The following is a 16,293-nucleotide window of genomic DNA, read 5'->3' as shown; positions in this document are numbered from 1 at the left end:
CACGTTGATTCTCCTGCTCCTGGCTTTATAGGTCAAACTTTCCAAAATCTTTCCTTGCTTGGGGTGAAACCCTGGCCCCACTGAAATCAATGGGAAATTTATAATCGACTTTAATGGGACTCTGGCTCTCTGTCTGTTGCTTTTTGATGTTTGCTGGAATACTACCATAACATCTTAGAAAAAGGAAAAAAAAATTAACAAAACCCTGTAACAAATAAAATACCCCCAGAAGTGCTACCCCAAAGTGGGCAGAGAAATGCGCTAGATTCTTGCTGTTGCTGTTTTCAGGGACTGATAGGCAGTAGGATAACACCCAGACCTGTTGCATCCAGATGAAAGTCAGGATTGATGGAATGTCCTTAATTTAAGGTCCTCCTCAAAGACAGGCATTGATTCTTGTAATGAGTGTAAGTTTCGGACCAAAGAATGGCCTGTCTGGACCAGATAGATGGTTTGTTTAGCTTCCAACAGTGGCCAGTGCCAAATAGGCAGGAATGAACAGAAGAGGCAGTTTGTGATCCATCTCCAGTCCCAGCGTCTGGCAGTCAGAGGTTTAAGGACATTCAGGGATGCAACCCCATCGTCTGGGGGTTTGGGCTGAAAGCCTTTGCTGGACCATGAACTTTTTTGAACACACTTTGGGCCAGCACAACATCCCTAGGCAACATAGGTTACTGTGTGTGGTATAAAGAAGCTCCTCCTTGGCTGTGTCTTCGCTTGGCCAAGATTTTGAAAGGACCATGCTAATGGCCAAATCAGAGGATACTAATGAGGTGCTGAAACGAATATTCAGAGCCTCATTAGCATGCTGCTTGGTGCAGCACTTCGAAAGTGCCACGTTTCGATTGCGTGCTGCTCGTCTACATGGGGCTGTTTTCGAAAGGACCCCGCAAATGTCAAAATCCCCTTATTCCTATCAGCTGATCACTCTTGAAGTGCTGTGGCTGGCAGCATGCTAACGAGGCGCTGCATATTCATTACAGTGCCTCAGTAGTATCCTCTGATTTGGCTGTTAGCATGGCCCTTTCGAAACTTTGGCCAAGTGTAGACACAGCCCTTATGTTAGTTTTAAACCCACTGCCTGTTAATTTCCCTGGGGGACCCCTGGTTCTTGTGTTTATGTGAGGGGGAAAGTAACACTTCTCTATTTGTTTTCTACACAACGTTCATGTTTTGTATGGACCTGTGCCATATCGCTCCTTAGCTGCGTCTTTTCTAATCTGATCAGTGCTGGCCTTTGTAAATCTTTCCTTGTGTGCAACCTGTCCTTGCCCTAGTGATTTTTTTTTGCTCTTCTCACTAATTTTCCCCATTCTAGTATGTCATTTATTGAGATGAGCTGATTAGAGATGTATGCAGTGTTCAGAAAGATTGTCTACACTGCAGGGTTTTCCAGAAATAACTTATTTTGACGTTCTGTTGTCAAAGTAAGTTATCTCTGAAAGCAGTGTTCTTGCTGCAAGAGTGTTTCGAAATTGAGCGTTCACACTAGAGAGCCCAATTTTCAAATAAGAGAAATGATGGGATACTTTCCTGGAGGCAATATTTATCTCTGCTTACTACACACTGAGTCAGTATAAAAATTAAAAGGTGAGGGGTCAGCTAAAGTCATTCGTTTTGGTAGAATTACTGTTTTGAGTTAAATGCCATTTAATTTCAGACTAACAAGCTTTACCATTTGGATACAAAGATTTTTATTTTTCCAGGAAACAAGGTCCTGCCCAACCCAAACCTGCCAGAGTAGACAAGCCCAAAATGTGAGCATGTCACAGGTTTATATAGTCAGACTAGGATATTTTCTGTCTTATTTCTATCCCTTTCTTAGTAGTTGCTAACATTTGTTAGCTTTTTCTGACTGTCTGAATACTGAGTGGATGTTTTTGGAGAACTATCCATGATTAGCTCCGAGATCTTTCTCGAGTGGTGACAGGTAATTTGGGCCTCGTTATTTTGTAAGTATAATTAGGATTATGTTTTCCTGTGTATTATTTCACATTTCTCAACACTGAATTTCATCTGCCATTTTGTTGCCCGACCACCCAGTGTTATAAGATCCCTTTTGTAACTCTTTGCAGTCTGCATGGGAATTAAGGATTAGAGAAAGTTTGTTTCATCTGTACATTTTGCCACATCACTTTCTCTCCCCCTCCACCCCCGCATTCTTTTCCAGATCATTTATGAGTATGTTGAACAGCACAGGTCCTCGTACAAACCCTCGCAGGACCCCACTCTTTACTTCTCTGCACTCTGAAAACTGATAATTTATTCCTACTTTTTTGTCTACTCTCTTTTAGCTGGTTAGTGATCCATGGGAGGACCTTCTCTCCTATCCCATGATTGCCTACTTTGGGTTGAAAGCAGGTGGTAAGGGACCTTGTGAAAGGCTTTTGGAAACTCCAAGCACATTGTATCCCCTGAATCATTCTTGTCCACATGCTTGTTGACTCCCTTAAAAAAAATTCCAGTATATGGTGAGTCAACGTTTTATTACAAAAGACATGTTGACCAATGTTCCCTCTAACTTTTCCCATCTGTATTTTGTAACCTGTCATGTGTGGATGTGCACATCAATAGAAACACATACTTCCAGCTGTGGGTGTTCTGCTAATCAGCAGGGTGGCACCTAAATTTCTCCTGGGTGGCTGTCTACACTCCCTGCTTACTGGCAACACTGGTGCTGACTTTTCCCTCAACAAATCACGTTCTTCTGCGTGTCAGATAGTTCTGCAGGTTGAACATCTCTAATTCGGCAATCTCTTGTCCGACAACATCCATAATCTGGCTTAATTTTAGTTAGCTGGATGACTATTTAGCATGGGTTTGGCCAAGTTTCCCAGGGTCCCATAAAGTTTGTTCCAGTTCTGTGCTGTTGTTTAGCTCTTACTTACCTTTAAATATCTTCTAAGCCTATGTCTACATTAGGCAGAGTAAATTGGCTGTAGCTACGTGTTTCTAGCTGTGGCAACTGTGTAGCTAGGTTGACGTATCTGGGCTCAGCTTACTTGCCATTCTTACTGAAGATGGTCAATGGGAGAGTTTCTGTCATCAACCTCTGTTACTACTTGTGTCTTGCGAGGAGTACAGGGGTAGACTGTGACCACTGAGAAGTCAGTTTCATGCATCCCTCCCAGATGTGTGAAATTGAACTCCAGATGACCGACCCTGATCTTTTTTGCAGACAACGTTGACCTCCTGTGATCCAGCAAGTTCTCTCATTTGGCACTGATCAGGTCCCGGATAAGAGAGGCTCAAACTGTATTCTTTACTGTAGTTTCAGCCAATTTGCCTGAGCCTGAAATTAGATACACTGGCTTCTAATTGCCAGGCTTGCCCCCTCACCTTTTTTTTTTTTTTTTTTTTTTTTTTTTTTAAATGTCAGTGTTATGTTAGCTCGCTGTCAATGCACCTTCTGAACTTAGCTGGGGCTTAAGCCATGCCTCATGTGGGTTCCCTGGGACATCTTTTGCCATGAGTTTCAAAGTCAGGCCAAGAGCTCTATGGACCCTTCATAGCTGAGAATGCAGATGGCAGGAGAACCCTGTGCAGTATTAATCGGTGGTGATGAAGGCTGACATTGATGCAGGGGCCAAATTTTCCCTGGTTGTTGGTGCACTGGAGAACTGAGCTGCAGAACAGGGTAAATTTCCTACTAGTTTGCCTCTTACGAAAGGGCCTTTTCTTGTAAACCTAACTTCATCCTGCTCAAGTGGCCAGCACTGACTTCCATGGCATAGGTGGCGTGGGTGCTCTCACACAGGTGTGTTGGCAGGGCTAAGAGCTGGGGGATATAAAATGAACTTCGCAGTGGGAATCTGGCTTTCGACAAGTGGCCAGGCAGGATTTTCTCTGTTTGAAATTCCTCTGACCAGAACAGAATTTAGGCTCCTCATGTGCGTTTGGCTCAACAGACACATAGTTATAAATCTCTCGTTCCCTGACCTCCTGGTGGTAAATTCCTGGGCTAAAGGCTGTCAACAGAGCCATGTAGAAAAATAAAAGCCAGCAGACCTTGGTCTCCTAGGATATTTTTAGTAGCTGTAGGTGTGCACCACGGAAATAATTAGGATTAGGTGTTGTGATGGCAGCAGATATGTCATTGGAGCATTGTATCCTCTGCAGTTCTTCAGGTCTCCAAGGTAAATTAGCAGCTGTGTTGACAGTTGCAGTAAAGCATACCTGACAGTAGTTCACCATTGCTAAGCAAGGGTGCAAGGCCTTTTGGTTTCAGCATCAAAGGGTATGTTTTAACTGTCTGGCATGGCTGCAGAAAGTCCTTCCAGTATTACTGGCTTTAGTGCGTCTGGGGAATTGTCATGTGTCAGCTGGGTGATCAGCGAAAAGAAATGAAAAGTATTTTGATTAATAAGCAAAATACGAAATGGTACAAGCTAGTGGCTCACACATTAATAAAGCAAACAAGCAAATACAAGGAACAGTACTAATTGACTGGGGCGTCTTATAGGAAGCATTTTGTTTAAAAAAAAAAAATTGGGCGGGGAGTAAAGGCCCCAATAAACCAATGATTTGGTGAATAATCCTAATGGTAAACTCCCTGAAAGAAATGCACATGTTGTATTCTGTCGTAACAACTACTGATAGCTAGGAAGTAGGGAAGGGAAGAGTTTGGGAGCTGACAGTAAAATGAGACAAACTCTAGAATGGAGGGACAGATCGCCAGCTGGTATGAACCACCAGTCATCGGGGTTGAGCTGGGAGTGTAGGTGTCTCATTGGCAATGGAGAGCTGTGAGTTCAGCTTACCTCTCAGCTGACCAGTGCTTATCAGGTCTGGAAGAATCAGTGGTGAGCTGCCACTTGCGTGCAGGTTGCCCACGACTGTCCTCGAGTGGCCGCAAAATGTTCTGAACAGAGGGAAGAAAGCGGGATGGCGTTGGACTGAAATGCCAACCAGGTCGTTCGCCGGGTGCCTCTGCTTGGAACCTTTGAGCTGGAGAGCACCAAGTGGGGCTGAGTGCCAAGGAAGAATTTTATCTGATGACGTGGCGATCATTTGATGCACAAAAGGGTGACTCTGCTTTTCAAGGACAGCCTGGAATACGGCCCAGAGAGAGAGAGAGAGTCCGGGAGGGAACAAAGGGGATGCTCACCAAGGGGACGAACAAGAAGGGGGAAGGAGGAAAATAATCAGAGCAGAGTGTTTCTTTGTTAGGTCGCTAATTTGCCCTCTTAAGCTTGTGCAGGCCCTTCTGTGGAGTGAACTTATTAGCATATCATGCAAATGTAATTAGATCTCAGCATGGGTGCACTGCTTAAGAGCTGCTTCTGCTGAGTTCCTGAGAGAAGTGGGGATTGCATCTTCTTTTCCAAATCCCATCTAATAACAGGTCCCTTTGAGCTTTGCAAGCTGACTCTTTGTAGGCATTTACTAAGCCAGTTGGCATGTGCAAATAGCTGAACAAGAGCACAGTCATCTGGAGAGCACAGAGCTGAGCCCTGATTCAGCAAAGTTTTTTAAACAGAGGCCTGATTTTAACCATGGAAATTAGTCCTGTTAAAGTCAATAGCTTAAGCTTATGCACATGCATAAATAGCTTGCTGACCTGGTCTTGCAGAACAGAAAAGCAAAGGAGGAGAAGCTTAGATGTCTCCTGAGGTGTATCTTGTGGCACCTATTGTGTTTGGATTTATTTGTACTATTTATTAGGGCTTAGCTTACCACCTAATAAACTTAGTAACCGGGAGATTACCATTTTAGTCTGCATTCTAACAAAACAAACCAGCAGTCATGTAGCACTTTAAAAACTAACAAAATGATATATTAGGTGATGTGCTTTCGTGGGACAGCCCCACTTCTTCAGATTTAATAAATTTGTTAGTCTTTAAGGTACTACAGACTTGTTGTTTTTTGCTGAAACAGACTAACACAGCTACAGTAGACGCCCCCCATGTACCTCAAATTTTGCACAAGTCGGGGGGGAGTCAGGAAACTTAACAGCGCACCAAAACTGGTCAGTTTCCTGACTCCCAGAGCGCCTGAGAAGGTGCGCTGCTGCGGCTGTCTGTCGGCTGGAGCCAGGAGCTGGGGAGGGGATTTTGACTTGCGTTAACACATGTTAAACTCAAGTTGAAATTGCACATATCTGGGGGGCGAGGTTTACTTTATCTCTCTGAAAGTTATGTACTATCTGAAACTTTCTGAACTATCTGAAGAAAACTATCTGAAGAAAGAGATAATGGCATATCTGTGTTCAAGAAATTAACAGTAATTCAGTGGATAAAAATCAATGGATTGGTAACGATGTCCTTTAGTAGATAAACAGCTAGTACTGGAAGTTTTGGAGTCAAAGCAAACATTGTTTTGGGATGTATCAATGGCAAGCAAGACATGAGAAGTCATTCTTCTGTTCTACTCTGCACTTGTTAGGCCTCAGATGGAGTATTGTGTCCAGTTATGGGCTCCATGTTTCAGGAAAGAAATTGGAGAAGGTCCAGAGAAGAACAACAAAAATGATTATAGGTCTAAAAAACATGGCCTGTGAGGGAATATTGAAGGAACTGGATTTGTTTGGTCTGGGAAAGACATGACTCAGAGGGGACATAGCAGCTTTTAAGTTTGTAAAAGGTGGTTAAAAGGAGGAAGGAGAAACATTGTTTAACCTCCGAGGATGGGACAAGAAGCAATGGCTTAAATTGTACCAAGGGAATTTTAGGTTGGATATTAGGAAAAATTTCCTGTCAGTGTGGTTAAGAACTGGAATAAATTGCTTAGGCAGGTTGTGGAATCTCCATCGCTGAAGATAGTTAAAGGTAGTTTAGACAAATACCTGTCAGGATGGTCTGGATGATGCTTGTTCCTGCCATTAGTGCAGGAGACTGAAGCTGATGACCTCTTGAGGTTCCTTTCAGTTGCAGTATTCTGTGACAGTGCGAGAACCTCTGTAAACCTGGCAGAAATGGGAGCTGGAGGATGTGCTCCCCCTGATAACTGGGAGTATGTCACAGATTATCTTACTTGGAAAGGGGTGTGCAGCCTAAAGAGATTTGGAAAGCTTGTGTTAGGGGAGAGAGACAGGCAGCGCTTTGGGTTTGACGTACTAGCACTACTTGCCTGGGGCGGCTGTTTCAAATGGGAGATCTGTCCAGCTGCAGAGCCCCACAGCACCCTTCCCAGAGTCAAAAACCAGACTGGAAATAACAAGTAGGGTGGTCTGGAGGGCAGGCCAGGCTGTCGAGCCAGGCTGTGGTGAGAGGAGCCCTTCTTAGGAAAACTGCCTTTTTTCGAGTTTCTGTAGCAAGTTAATTACATTGAAGGAACTAGTTTTCTAACACCCCATCATAACATTAACCTAATATGGTACTCTTGTCATTCTCTAAAGCCTACATTTATTTGACTTTCATTTTCTGAATTTTCTCCTGGGTGCAAGAACAGGCAGTATACAAAACTCTGGCACTTGACCCTTTTAACCTGAGTATTACAAAAATACACATTTTAGAGAGAGATGTTGCTAATTAGCCCCCAAGGAAGGCTTCGTTAGCCATTCCAGACCATCATATAGACGGATATGTCAGAGGCAAGCAATTCCATATTGCAAATGTATATAAAAAGTCCATGTGATGGTAGCTGCAGAGCAAATGTGTTGTGACTATTTTCCATCGTGTAGCCTCACTACATTTTTTTCTGAAATTGATTTAGCAATACAGTTAACCAAAGTGGTGATCATAAGGCATTTAAATGCATTGCTTGGGACGTTTAACTTGAATGGAAGCCACTGCAGAGCTGTGTGAGTGCAGGAGACATACTACAGGATGATAAAAATAAAATAAAAAAGAAAAATCAAAGAGGTTTAACTTAAAAAGGCATCACACATGCTCTCTTGCATAGGTCTGGTCTGGTGAGTGTTAACTTGGAATGGACTGCTGCAGAGTGTGCTTCAGCCATAATATATGCTGTCACTGCTAACTTGAGTCTAAACAGGCATTGTACATATAGTTGTCCATTTTTTATAGTTATAAGTGCATGCAGAAGCTGTTCTTATTCGTTAATTTTGATTTCATGAAGCAACCATTTTAATTCCTCCCATCATATGTGATTGCTCATCTGAGTTGTACTTAAATCTCCTCTACAGGGCTCATTGGCGGGGGGAAGGGGGCCTTTTGCCCTGGGGCTCAACGGGCTTGGCAGTTTTAAAGGTCCCCAAGGTTCCAGCCACTGCCGCCTCAGCAGTGGAGGCAACTGAAGCCCTGGGCCGTTTAAATCCCTGCCTGAACCCTCAGTAATGCATGCCCTGCAGCCAGGGCGGTGCTGAAAGGCTAGTGGGAGGAGACTAGCCTGAGGCCCCGTCCCTTCTGGGCCCTCAGCCAGCTCCCACCAGGGTCTCTCCTCAGCTCTGCTTCTGTACCTACCTCTGATGAGTCCGCTCTGTATATGGATTACTTCTGCCTATAGCTTTTTCCGGCTTCATGTTTTAAGTACACTGCATGCAACAGCCATTTTAGCTAATTTAATTTTAGCTGTATCTGATGCCTTTTGTTTACCAATTCATTGTTTTCAGTGGCCAATCTACCAAAGTGTTGTTTCATAGCCACAAATGTGGCTTTTTAGCACTGATTGGCATGGGACGTATACATGTGCATTGTATTGTCTTCCAGGAAAACCACCTTTTGTAGACGTATGATTTATCACCGCTACCTTTCTTTCCCTGGAAATTAATTTGTATGAGTATGTGCTACAGCTGAATGTCCAACTGAAACTTTATTTGCAACCCTTTATTTCAAGAAGGAAAGCGTATATCCTATCTTTTAATGGTTGATTTAACTGCAATGCATCTGAATAACATTTCTCCCACATGCTTTAGATCTGGGGGCCCCTTGAGGCAGCAGAAAACAAGAAGGTGAAAATGTAATTTAATTTGGAACACGGAGATCCTAAAATAGCCTTTCAGCCTTTCACCAATGGCTCAAAATCTGCAATGACTCTCATTTCCCCTTGGATAGAATAGTACTGTTTTTGGAAAAACAGCACCCAATCCCAAATTATTTTTCTGTGCTATGGAGTAAGAGGTGGTATCCTCCCCTGCATTAACACTTAATTTGGGGATCTCCTAGGCTCCATACAGACCTGATATCTGGTCATAAGCCAAGATTGCATAGTGTTGACATGACTGAGAAATATCTTCCATAATTAGATTGCTGGTCAGTCATTTTTGACTGTCTGAGTCTAGGCTGGGAGCGTGATTTGGTAACAAGGAACCAAGTAATAAATCAAATCTCTAGGAACCCTATGAAAGATGGTGATGATTTAAATTTGTGCATGTGGTGTTGTAATGCCATTTGCAAGTCTGAGATAAAAGCAATCCCAGAAATATATTTTCATATTACAACTGGTGCTGAAGAGAATAATATTTCTGACAAGATATTCTAAAATGACAAATAAGATGCTGGAAAAGGACACTTTAAAAAGTAGCATTATAATGGTTGTAATTTTATAATAGAAATGGATCCGAAAGTGCTTCATTGAACGAATATAAGGACTGATCAGCATTTGTCAGTACTTGTAAAATGGCTTTTTTTTTTTTTTTAGTGTAAAACTTGTAAAATAAAAATTTGGTGCTACTTTCCCCTGCTTCTCCCAGTTGAAAATATCTTGGAGAGGTATTGTCATTTTTGTTTACCATAATTCAGTATGGAAAATGTTGATAAACTTTTTCAATACTGCTTCTAGATTGATTCTACATAGTAAAATAGAAGAAAAATTGAACCATTTTGAACACTTGGAGATTAAATGAATGGCAAAACTTCTCACAAGAATTGTGGGGGTTGTTTTTTTTTTGGTTTGTTTTTTTTTTAATGAGGTCTGAATGCCCTAACAGCAGCATCTGTTACAAATAACACCTAACATTACTATGCTCTTTGTGTATTCTACATTTAGATCAATTTAGAAGTTCCCATTCACAGCTCTTAGCATTTGTGTTTGTTCTGTTCCATAACACTGTTGCTGTTTTAACCTGTTAAATACTTTTTTGTCGATATACTATACGATTACCTGGAGGTTAACACAATCAGTACAATACTCAACCTGTTATGGCTTCTTTAGTTCTACCAGCACTTTTGAAGAGAGGTCAAATTTGTGAATTGCTTCAGCAAATTATACCTTGTTTGGAAATGTAGTATACATATACAAGTCCAATTTATGGAGAGAGCAGGAGGCAGTGGTGGGGGGAGAAGAGGAAAGAGTTTGGAAATCTGAAAAGCCTGCATATGCCTAGCCATCATTTTAGGACAGTGACCGCCGCACAGCACCTGTTCTGTTTTGTCTCTGTACGTGGAGGGCCGTAGCTGCAAATGTGAGAGCAGGTCTGTAAAGACTTTTGGCTCATGCTCGTCTTTCACCGTAGTTCAGCATCACAATTTGTTTCTCTCTAATGAAATATCTACTACGGAAGTTAGTCACAGCCCCATCAAATGAGTGAAAGTTGTATATTGAAACAAGAAGAGGAGAGATTCCTAAATAAGGCTGGTGACATTTGTTTCCTGAAAACTGATGCTTAGCAACATCACTTGCTGTACTAACAAGACGCTGGGCTTTCCATAATTCAAGCGTGGAAGAGGAGGTTGCGCAATAGATCGTTTGCTGCAGAATTATCTGTTGGCCAAGGACTCTTATCATGCCCAAGCAAGCAAACAAACCCTGCAGAGCAAAAGGAAAAGAGATTGCGAAGGATGGTATTTATTTAAAAAGGCCTTTTATGATGATCTGATAGCGAGACACTAACTCACTTCGCCAGGCAGGAAAGGTTACCCAAATTGCCCCCAGTTCTGTAGTTAGATAAATTACATATAAACACTGTCAGATGCTGGCAAAAGGAACCTACGTTGAAGAAGAGCTTGTGTTGGCCAAGGATGTGCCAGCTCCATTCTGCTTTGGGCATATGTAATTTATTCATTTTAACATTTTAAATGCTGTTACAGATGGGCTGTTTTCCCTGCTGTAAACAGCTATGACCAAAGAGAGCACAATGCTTCATCCGAAGTCCATATTGGAGACCACATAGGCTGCCACACTTGCATGATTGTCTTTGATAAACATGACTTTCTGAACCTCTCCGATAATCCTTAAAGTTGCCTTCAGCCTGTACCGAGCTCCCAGCGGCAGTCTGGTACGAGAAAGTTTCATCTTTGCCCAAATCAGGAAGAAAGTGCCCCAAGGCTGTGTCTAAACTGCCCTGCCATTTGGACTAGTGAGGTGTGAATAGCGGTGTCCACAGAAGTGCTGTGAGCTACGCTGAGAACTTCAAGAACATGCTTGCAACATCCACACTGGGTAGTTACAATGTGGCTCTTCAGTGTGCTATCAGAACTCTGAAATGTAGACTGAAGGTGACTTTTATTGCAGGGAGGTGGTGGGCTCTCCATCCTTAAAGGTTTTTAAGTTATGGCTTGACAAAGCCCTAGCTGGAATGAGTTTGTTGGAGTTGGCCCTGCTTTGAGCAGGGGGTTGGTGTCAATGACATCCTGAGGTTTTTTTCCAAACCTCATCTTCCATGGTTCAATGAAAACACCACTGGATTTTGAAGTCTGAATTTCCCATTCTGACAGGCTTGTCCCATCACCTCTACAACCTTTTCTAGAGACTCTCACGCTTCAGGATTCCACATCCCAGGTTGCTTCAACTGCATCATGTTTGGGCCACAACATAACCGCACCCTTTACATTGTGTAAGGTGGTGTGATAGAGTACTATATGAAACTGGTATCTTGGTCCAAAAAAAGATGAAGAGCCACTAGAACTGTATGACATCTTAAAGTGTCAGGATGCCATGTTTACCTGCTAATAATGCAGGGCCAAATTCTGCGCTCAGATACACTTGAAAATTTGGATTCACTAGGCTGAAAGGATATTAACCGAAAACATTTGGCTGTTAGTAGACGTTTGAAGCACTCCACTTGCTGATCACATGAGACAACATCTGACTGTTGGAATCTGTCCCTGAAGTTCTGCCGACTTTAAACGGTTTCTCTACTGCAAGCAATAACGCTTTAAGTATTAAGTATTTGTGTCTGTAATAATTGAAAAAGCGTTGACTAGCTATTTGAATTGCTGCAAAAAACACATGAGCTGGTCACGGGGGTGAAGATCAAAGTTTGCAGTAGGGTTTAGAAACAGTATTGCTGGAAACGGAGATATCCGTTGCATTTTGTGATTGGATGAGTTATGTGCAAACAAAATGAAGTAAGGAAAAAGCAATTTAAATTTTATAATGAGGCTAAGGGTGATACAGGTCACTGTGTGTAATTCTGAAAACTGACCAGACCTCTAGCTATGAATTTTCACAGGATCACCATGACTACATACGGTGATGATAGCAAACTGTTCAAAATTGGAGGGGTGGGAAACGTAATGCACTTGCTTAAGCAATTAATCAAATTACTCTGTATTTTAAAACCAGTCTGACTTCTGAGGACTAAATCTTGTCATGACCCTGATGGGGGTCCAGTAACACTTCCCAAAGGCAGTGGTGATCAGTGCTGCATGCATGCCTTTTTAACTGAAAGAACTGAAAATAGCAGCTGAAGTGCAGCCCAAGAAATCAGTGTTCATGGCACGTCTATCAATATAAAGAGGCCATTTCCATGTAAATTATTGTCTAAGAATTAACTTCTTAGCTCAGGACAGGCTTTTTATCGTGCTTGGCAATGGACAAAATTCGGGTCTTTGTTGGGTACTGCTGTGTTTCTGCAACGTCTGTTCTCATGTATGAGAATTTGATTCTGCATGCTTAATTGATGCCAAAGCCCATTCGTTGCCAAAGTAAGGAATTTAGGCTTGGGATGCACGTGCATGGCTCCTATAAATAACCAGTTATGTAGCAACTTGCGTGTGTGTCTGTTTTAAATATTCTTCATTTAACTCTTGAATTGTCTACTCTTAATTTTTCAGGTGACCATTTGAAAGTATGTCCACAAGGTTACACATGCTGTTCTCAGGAGATGGAAGAGAAGTACAGTCAGCAGAGTAAGCATGACTTCAGAAATGCGGTGGTAGAACTTAGCAGCCATTTGCAGACAATGTTTAGTTCCCGTTACAAAAAGTTTGATGGTGAGTAGTGGAGTTTCAAGTTTGATGTCATGTTGCTAAAACTTCTGTGTTCCTTTTTATACAGTGTACTTGCATTGTTTCTTTCACTGTTCACTTGGAAAGTTCCTGACTCAAGACTGGTGGTGGTGGTGGTGAGGTTAGAATGTTGCTTGTTTTGCAAACCAGTGTAATCAAAATATTTGCTGATTGTGGCTGTTAGTTTCCCAAAGGGATATATCTTTCTTTCTGATTCATTTGTAAGAAACCCAAGCCGCTGTCAACGTGGACCACAGTTAGGTTTGTTTCAAAAGTCTTGTAAAATGTGTAATCACAATGTGCATGAATCTCAGCGTTGATCGACGTGATTGCTGACACTTGTGCAGTGTGGTAAGGACTAAAAGGTGAAATTAGTCACCCAGGCTAAGCAGAGCAGGAAGTAAAATACAGTACCTTTTCACATGGAGGCCAGGGTTCATGTGAGGTGGTTCTCAAGCGAAGTGAATTGAGTCCTTATTTTATGCCCACTGACATTTTAACCTAAGGGTCTGAAGAATAATCACCCATCTTAACCATGTGAACTTGAGCTGATAAAGCAGGAGAAGAACTGAAATTGCTGAGAAATGGACACAAAATGGCTAATCCCATGAATGAGCCTTCCTGTGTGGGAGTGGTCGTTTATATTATTGTCCATGTGAAATATGTCGTAGTGTCTCTTCAGGCCAATATATATTGGGGCCACTAAAAGTAATGGGCGGGGGGAGGCAACATTCCACGTGTCAAATGGAAACAATGCCATCCAGAGCCAGAAAGCTCTTGCGCACCAAACAAATCAGCGTATACCTGTGCTAGTCCTGTTTCACAAAGGCCCACAAATAGAATTCCTGGCCATGTCACTGTTCACTGTCCTCTGTCAATCGAAGAGTCCACAAAAGAGGACCAAATAGCCTCAGATATGTGCAGTTTGCTGGTCTCCCAAGAGCTGCCATGCCAGTTAATTGATTTAACCAGTTTTGTAATTTAAGAGCGGTCTACTCATGAGGCTCATTAGGTGTCAGCTTTCTCTTGAGAGAGCTTGCCACTGGTGAGCCCCTCTCTGGTTGGAGTGCAAAAGTCCCTTGTGCCTCTCCTTCAAGGCTCTGAATGTTTGGATAACTCCTCTAGGGAGGGAGCTGATGGATTCTCTGTCTCCAACACTTATATCTCTAATGCTGCGGTGTCAGACATGCTAGCCACATGACACTATATGGGCAGTTGAGTGTGATTAGTTGGCTTGATCAAGAAAAACTCAAATTATTTACTGAAAAAATTTTCTTACGTCAAAAAACCCCCAAATTTTCAGAGAATGTGTTTTTCCCCTTCCTACCCCTCCGGTGGGTGGATGAGGCTCAGAAGATCTTTCGGATTTCTGAAGCCGCTTTCCATTAATTTGACCGATCTGTTGGATGGATGGAGACCTTTTGCCAGTCTGCGATATCATTTAAATATGCTGCTTAGGCCAGGAATCATCATGTCAAGTGTCCCATTGATTGAATTTCTATGAAATGTGATGATGATATCTGTTGATTAAAACCAATATTGATACATTCTGTTGACATTAACAGACAAGAATTGGTATGTTTGGAGAGTCTCACAAAATTATTTACATTTTAAAGCTACGGTTAACTCACTATAGCAGTAGCCATTCTCGTGGCTTCAGAAATGGTTGGACACAACAATTCTAATGCTTGCTTTGGACAAATGAGTTGGAGCACAAATCTTGCAAAAAATTATGCTCTGATGGTTTACAGAAGTGTTGTTTGTTTTTTGTTTTGTGTGTGTGTGTGTTTTTACATTACAATTTATTCCACTGTTTGCTTTTTTTTTTTTTTGAGAGAGAGAGAGAGAGAGGGAGCTGGGTATCACTAAATACTTCTACTTATTTTGAAGTCCCTCTGAACGTTTTTTCCAGGATTTTGATTGTCACTGTTCCAGTGTGCATGGATTTTCTGTGAATGTCTTGTATGTCTGCTCAGAACTTGGAACGGGTACAGATTTTATTAAACTTACATACCTCTACTGCTACGTGTTAAACATATAAGGGAGTTACTGTGTGTACTTCTAAAGTACTAAAGAGGCAGGAGCTGCTTGCTTTCAAAACACACCAGAACTTGGATGATTTTAAAAAGTTAAGGAGTATGAAAATCGTCAGAAAGTTGGACTGAAATTGCACAAATGTGCTCCAACCAAACATTTCCATCATATAACCTCATTTGAGGTTTCCACTGTTTTCTCTCTCTCTACCTGCTGATGCACAGAGGGGGAGATAAACACAAAACCAAAGTGTCTAGACTTGGAGACTTATTAAATGCAGAACCAGACACGAAATGGAATCTAGTCCATAGATAAGCCTCTAAAAGGGCACTAGAGAAATACCTCCGCTTCACCTTAGATGACCTATGAGACTTTGTAAAACAGTGTCATAGCTGAAAACATACGTGCATGTACATAATAAATTGCTTATCTATTGTCGGACACATAGTCAGGTATGTCTGCCTGTTTTTATGGGGTGAGGTGCTGTAGTGCTGTTTGGAAAAAAATTGATATAGTTGAAATCTTCAAAGTACAAACTGTAATACAAGAGAATGTGCCTTAATAAGAGCCCTGGTTTTATGCCTGCTGATGTGTTAAAGTTCAGGGTAACGAACGGTCTAAAGAATAGTCAACTTTCTTAACTATGTGACCTCGAACTGATAAGGAAGCCAGGGAGGAGCAATTGTAGGAGATAGATCATCCTTAACTCTTTCAGTGCTGGTCAGAGAAACACGTGCTCTATGGTATATGATAGGAAACTGCTAAACTCTAAGACCAAGACTTTCAAAGCTGAGAACCTAATGACAAGTTCCTAAGTCCCTACTTAAGGACCTAACTGAATGGCTTAGTTTTTCAGAATTGCTGAGCAGCCAGCAGTTTGCAGCCACGTACTGCCTGAACCATGGCCCTTGCAATGCTTAACTTCTACGTGCTCATTTTTAAATCTGCTGGCTGAAATCAGCAAAGGTCATTTGGAAAGGCAAATGGAATGTTCCTTGTCAGTCAAGCATGGTTGGCATTTCCGCATCCTCTGATTTGACATCATTGATCTCAAATGCAAAATGGGAAAAAATATATATATCCTGGGCCCCCAATAGGTACGGTCTGAGTAGAGTAAGATTGGAAAAGCGGGTACCCCCTTGTAGAAGTTTAGGGTTCTTACTTGCCAGGGTACTTGTCTTGATTTTGA

At 42.0% G+C, this 16,293-nt stretch overlaps 1 protein-coding gene across 1 annotated transcript in view; it reads left to right on the top strand.

Moving 5' to 3' along the window:
• The window catches only part of GPC4 (glypican 4), a 122,809-nt gene that overhangs the window by 46,581 nt on the left and 59,935 nt on the right, over positions 1–16,293 (top strand). Inside the window, exon 2 of the mRNA XM_075007739.1 lies at positions 12,897–13,055. Within this exon, the coding sequence (XP_074863840.1) occupies positions 12,897–13,055 (159 nt within the window). The remainder of the gene's footprint in view (positions 1–12,896; positions 13,056–16,293) is intronic.

Source organism: Carettochelys insculpta, chromosome 13 (assembly GCF_033958435.1).
Source record: "Carettochelys insculpta isolate YL-2023 chromosome 13, ASM3395843v1, whole genome shotgun sequence".
NCBI classification, from domain to species: Eukaryota; Metazoa; Chordata; order Testudines; family Carettochelyidae; genus Carettochelys; species Carettochelys insculpta.
This window is presented reverse-complemented; position numbering and strand designations above follow the sequence as displayed.